Source organism: Propithecus coquereli, unplaced genomic scaffold (assembly GCF_000956105.1).
Source record: "Propithecus coquereli isolate 6110/MARCELLA unplaced genomic scaffold, Pcoq_1.0 Scaffold434, whole genome shotgun sequence".
Lineage (NCBI taxonomy): Eukaryota > Metazoa > Chordata > Mammalia > Primates > Indriidae > Propithecus > Propithecus coquereli.
In genome coordinates, this window is record NW_012150108.1 from 105,528 (window position 1) to 111,086 (window position 5,559).

Here is a 5,559-nt window from a genome sequence, read left to right on the forward strand (position 1 = left end):
TTACTGTTAGTTCTCTTATCACATTTCACCCCAAGACAGTTTTAGTATGGTTAAGTATACCTTTATTAATAATTTATACAAGATTATGTCTATATTTTCAGTTCTAACCTTTCTTTTCTCTAATAAGAGGGCTAGTAACAACTTATAAATAATTAAAAGAGATGCCTCTAAGTTTATCTTTTAAATGATGAAATTCAAGTTGTTTCTTATGCTAAGAATTATGGTTTTGAGACATAGTTAAGTCCTGGAACTAATATTAGCTTTGCATTCTTATTTTTTAATTAGATAGTATTTCTTAAAATTTTTTCCTATTTTTTCCTACATCACTTAAACAAAATTTATAATTAGCAAGACAGATGCTATCATAGTAAAAGATTCCCTTGTAGTAAATTAATTTTTTCAAGATACTTGGTTATCATTTGGTTTACTAAAGTAATAAATAGCTAAGGGGAGTTTAGTCCACTATTTGTGGGCTACTAGCCATAAGAAGTTTTAATCTGTCCTTTATTTTATACATACATGTGCCACAAAGAAACACACACTGCAGCATTTTCCACAGAAGACATCCAGGCTTTCCTAATCACTAAGAAGGTGACTGGGATTGATATTCCCTAGTGATCTTTCATAGATTCTGCGGTGCCAAGAAAAACCATTACTATTGAAAACCTGCTGTCATATCACATTGTCCTTCTCAACAACCATAAAGAATGGAATTTCTCTTTGCAATGGAGGCCTCCCTTCCTTCCCTCTCCTAAGTTTAACCTTCTGTATTTCTAGAGTTAAGAATCCTCAGTTTAGAGACACAGAAGAACTCACACAATTGGTTGTAGCATGAAAGATAGCATGTAATTTTATAAATTTATAAATGTTTTTTGAATTTTGAATTTTTTTCTCTCCAGATAAACATGATTAATATGTTCATGTTTTTTTATATAGACCCCAAACCTTTCCAGACTTGTAGGAAATCTGTTGATGTATAATACAGTGGAAAGAATTATGTGACCTAATGTGCAAATAATGTACTGGAGGACTTTGGATATAAAAATGTTTTCTTAATGTGTTTTCCAGATGCCTGTGACGCTTTGAAATTGTTTTTCCCCCCCACTTAATTTTAGGGCTTCTAGAATGGCCGAGTTGAGCAATAGAAATTAATGAATTAATGAGGTAGAATGCTTGAATTGAATAAACTAGAAGAAAATATCTCTTTCCAGTAAACCATTATTACTATAACAGAAGCAATTTATAGAAGCTCAGTTCCCAAATGGTCATATGCTTTAGTTGGGAAATAGTACATTAACTGAAATATTATATTAATAAAGAGTCATAAGCAATATAATTTTCAAATAATTAGAGAACAGTAGAATCTATGTAACACAAACTATGCTGAACATAATTTAATGTTTCTTTGATTCAGGTTATTGGTGTATAGACATACTAGTTAAAAGTATTATACATAATATTTTAGTGTTTTGTAATGCATTTTTAAAAATTCTCCAGTATTTACTGAATATTCTAAATTATATTAGCATCTCTTAATGGTTCTCTACATGTAGTAGTCACATAGGTAAGTTTACTGAAGCTGCAAACAATTTGATACATACACTTAAGGAAACAAAATTCTGATTGATTCTGATCTGTTTCTTTCAGAAAAATCACCACTCATATAATGGATTTTATAGATCAGATTTCTTTATTCTGTATATCATGGTAACAATACAGAAAGTATACTTAATTTCTCATTTCTGCAAGTAGTCATGACTGCTGAAGAAAGAAATTTTTTAAGCCACAGCAGGATTCATTTGGTACCTTTTGTGGAAATCCTGATTTTGTTTTTAATTTTTGATAACTTTTGCTAATAGTATGAACAAGCAAAGAGCTTATCTTCTTAGGCAAGTACACATTAATAAGAATGCCTAGAAGAGGATTGATTCTTCAGACCCGGACACATTGGCTGCTGTTGGGCCTTGCTTTGCTCTGCACTTTGGTATTATTTATGTACCTTCTGGAGTGTGCCCCCCAGACTGATGGAAATGCATCTCTTCCTGGTGTTGTTGGGGAAAGTTATGGTAAAGAGTATTATCAAGCCCTCCTACAAGAGCAAGAAGAACATTATCAAACCAGGGCAACCAGTCTGAAACGCCAAATTGCCCAACTAAAACAAGAATTACAAGAAATGAGTGAGAAGATGAGATCATTGCAAGAGAGAAAGAATGTAGGGGCTAATGGCATAGGCTATCAAGGCAACAAAGAGCAAGCACCTAGTGATCTTTTAGAGTTTCTTCATTCCCAAATTGACAAAGCTGAAGTTAGCATAGGAGCCAAACTACCCAGTGAGTACGGGGTCATTCCCTTTGAAAGTTTTACCTTAATGAAAGTATTTCAGTTGGAAATGGGTCTCACTCGCCATCCTGAAGAAAAGCCAGTTAGAAAAGACAAACGAGATGAATTGGTAGAAGTTATTGAAGCCGGCTTGGAGGTCATTAATAATCCTGATGAAGATGATGAACAGGACGATGAGGAGGGTCCCCTTGGAGAGAAACTGATATTTAATGAAAATGACTTCGTAGAAGGTAATGTGAAAAATGTGTTGGCCAGTAGTTAGTAAGACAAAATGCTAATATACATCAGTCATTAGCCACTGTATTAAAACATTTAAGTTTTTACCCACTTCATTCTGCCAAGAATTTTAAGTGACTTTCTGGGAAAAGTTATAATGAGATCATAATAAAAATAGAGAATAAGGATCAGAGAAATAGAATAAATCTCAGCTTATATAGAAGAATACTAACTACTAAGGTTGAAGGGCTCTTGTGGGCTGTGTATGTATTTGCATGTGTGTATGATTTGCATTCTTTTCTTGATGTTCCTTTTTTATGTTTTTAAAAATGTATGAACTAAGGCTCAAAATTTGATAAAGGAAAGAAAAAAACTAATTTAGTAGCCTAATAGTTATTTTCCATTTTAGGGGAAGGAGAAGTATATGTCCAAACATTAAGGAGGCATACATGGTTTTAAAAAGCATTTTTGGCATTTGGAAAAGTAAGAAAATAACCTATTTTTCTAATACAGAGTACAGAAAGGGTATGGGATTTTTATATATCAAGACGGGACATAACTCAGAGGTCAAGGAACACTGCTATAAATTTAAGATAATATTTGTTGATTGATACATAAAAACAGGAGTAATTGTAGATCCCTACTCATCTCCGTCTTAACACCCCCTGCTAGATATTTAATTTCAGACTTAAAACCATTTTGGATATAAATCTTTCTTAAAAGTTCTCTTTGCATGATTCTGTGAACAGTAAACCACATGTAGGTTTTTTGACTCTGAATCATCATGGCTATCACTTGCTGTGCCATAATATATGCATTGAGGCCTTTGGAGGCCATTAGAGAGGGGATTGTGCTTGTTGTGGCATTTCAGCTGCCTTTTTCCTGTGGTCTGTTCTTTTTTCTGCTGTCACTTCCTGCCATTTTTGAAGGATTGTTTTTCTCAAAACTTCTAATTTTTCTGCCAGCTCAGCTTTTTGTCTTCTTACTCTATGTTTGTAGTTTGTGGCAGAATTGAAAACTGCAGAGGAAATAAGATGACTAAGTAACATATAAAATGCCCTCACATCAGCTCTGCCTAAAGAGAAGGGGAGCTATGCCAGTTTTATATCTGCAGCTTCTGCTTATCTTATAACTCTTGGATTCTGTTACTGTCAGGATTTTTCTCTGCATGGAACATATTCAGTCCTTCACTTTTCCTCTGCTGTGCTACTGCCCTCCCTCTCCCAAAACGATTACTAACAACAACTGAGTAATTACTATTCCTCTTCTAGACTTTAGCTCAATATCACTTCTGAGAATTCGTCTCCAACCTCAAGTCCAAGATAGCTCTTGTCACCTGTACACCCATAGCACTTGTCACAGGATATGGTGTTGCCCACTTCCTGGTTTGTAGTTCCTGTTAGACTGTAAACCTCAGGTGGGTTGGAACCAAGTCTATCTTGTTCACCATTTTATACCCAGATACTAACTGAGTGACTTACACGTCTATAGGTATAACCATCTCTCTCCTGAGTGTCACACCTAAAAATCAAATTGCCTGGTAGACTTCCATTCTTTTCTCACAAAGGTATCTCAAATCACTGTGTTTATATCTATTCAGTAAAAACATATATATGTGTGTGTGTGTATAAAACTATACTGTTATTATTTTTCTGTCACCCTCACCAGACTAGCCCTTCCTCAAAACTGGGACCATGTGGCCCTCTTTATATCACCAATGACTGATATGAAGGCACTAGATTTGTTTTTGTTGAGCTCAACTGACTCTTCGGTCCATAATTTAATGTTGTTAGAAGTAATTTCTTTGTCATATGGTTACTGTGTTGATATGCTCTAGTATGTTAAAATATTATATGTAAAAAGGAATAATTGTCATTTGGAACATATTTTATGGATTGAATAACGTAGAGCAGAGCAGAGCAGTGAACGTTTTTTTTTAACTTCTCCTTTTCTTTTAAAGGATAGTTGTTACTGATTGTGCAGTGGTAATAAATATTTTCACAAATAGGTAAAAACCCTACAGGGTCTGGTTTAATACTTTTGATCTTTGAGTAAAATCCATCTTCGCATTGAATTTGTAAACATTGACATGGAGACATCTTTGTTCCTAACTCTTTTCTTTAGGTTATTATCGCACCGAGAGAGATAAGGGCACACAGTATGAACTCTTTTTTAAGAAAGCAGACCTTATGGAATATAGACATGTGACCCTCTTCCGCCCTTTTGGACCTCTCATGAAAGTGAAGAGCGAGATGATTGACATTACTAGATCAATTATTAATATAATTGTGCCACTTGCTGAAAGAACTGAAGCGTTTGCACAGTTTATGCAGAACTTCAGGTAACTGTCAGGACGTAATGATTTGGCTACATGCTCCTAAAAAAATGCAGATTTACTTAATTTATCTTCGTTGAGTATAATTACTTAGCATTTTGGAATAATTTTTATAGGCTTTAAGGGAACTTTATTTTTTTACATTCTCTTTTTTCTGTAAGCATGTGTAGTGTATTATGTTATTGATAATTTTAACTATGAAATAAATTGAGAGTGACAGCTATTAGAAACTAAATTTGATGCCTTTATAATTGTGTGTGAATTCATTTTAGTACAGGTTGAATTCTTAAAAATCAACTTTGTTGAGGAATAATTTACATACAATAATATGTACATATTTTGAGGATATAGGTTTCATGACTTTTGACAAATGTGTATACTCACAAACCACTACCCCAATCAAGATATAGAACATTGCTATCTTCCAAGGAAAATCCCCTTGAGAATGATTTGTTTTAAAATTGAAATAAATTTAGAAATACAAACATTCAACTAAAGATGAGAAAAAGTTATTCTATCTTGGGAAGCAGAGAATGTATAAAGTTTTTCTGTTTTATGTTGTTAAATTTGGATATTTTAAAATGTTGAAATGTTAAAGAGGTAATAACTATACATTAGAATAACTATTTGAGGAAAATACCACTTTCTTAAGTTAACAATTAAATTTT

The 5,559-nt window shown here is 33.4% G+C and overlaps 1 protein-coding gene across 1 annotated transcript in view; it reads left to right on the top strand.

Annotated features, from left to right (window-relative positions):
- LOC105818036 (chondroitin sulfate N-acetylgalactosaminyltransferase 2) overlaps nucleotides 1-5,559 on the top strand; it is a 20,086-nt gene that overhangs the window by 10,299 nt on the left and 4,228 nt on the right. The window contains exons 2-3 of the mRNA XM_012653898.1: nucleotides 1,648-2,570; nucleotides 4,681-4,897. Coding sequence (XP_012509352.1) covers nucleotides 1,910-2,570; nucleotides 4,681-4,897 — 878 coding nt within the window. The 5' untranslated portion in view covers nucleotides 1,648-1,909. The remainder of the gene's footprint in view (nucleotides 1-1,647; nucleotides 2,571-4,680; nucleotides 4,898-5,559) is intronic.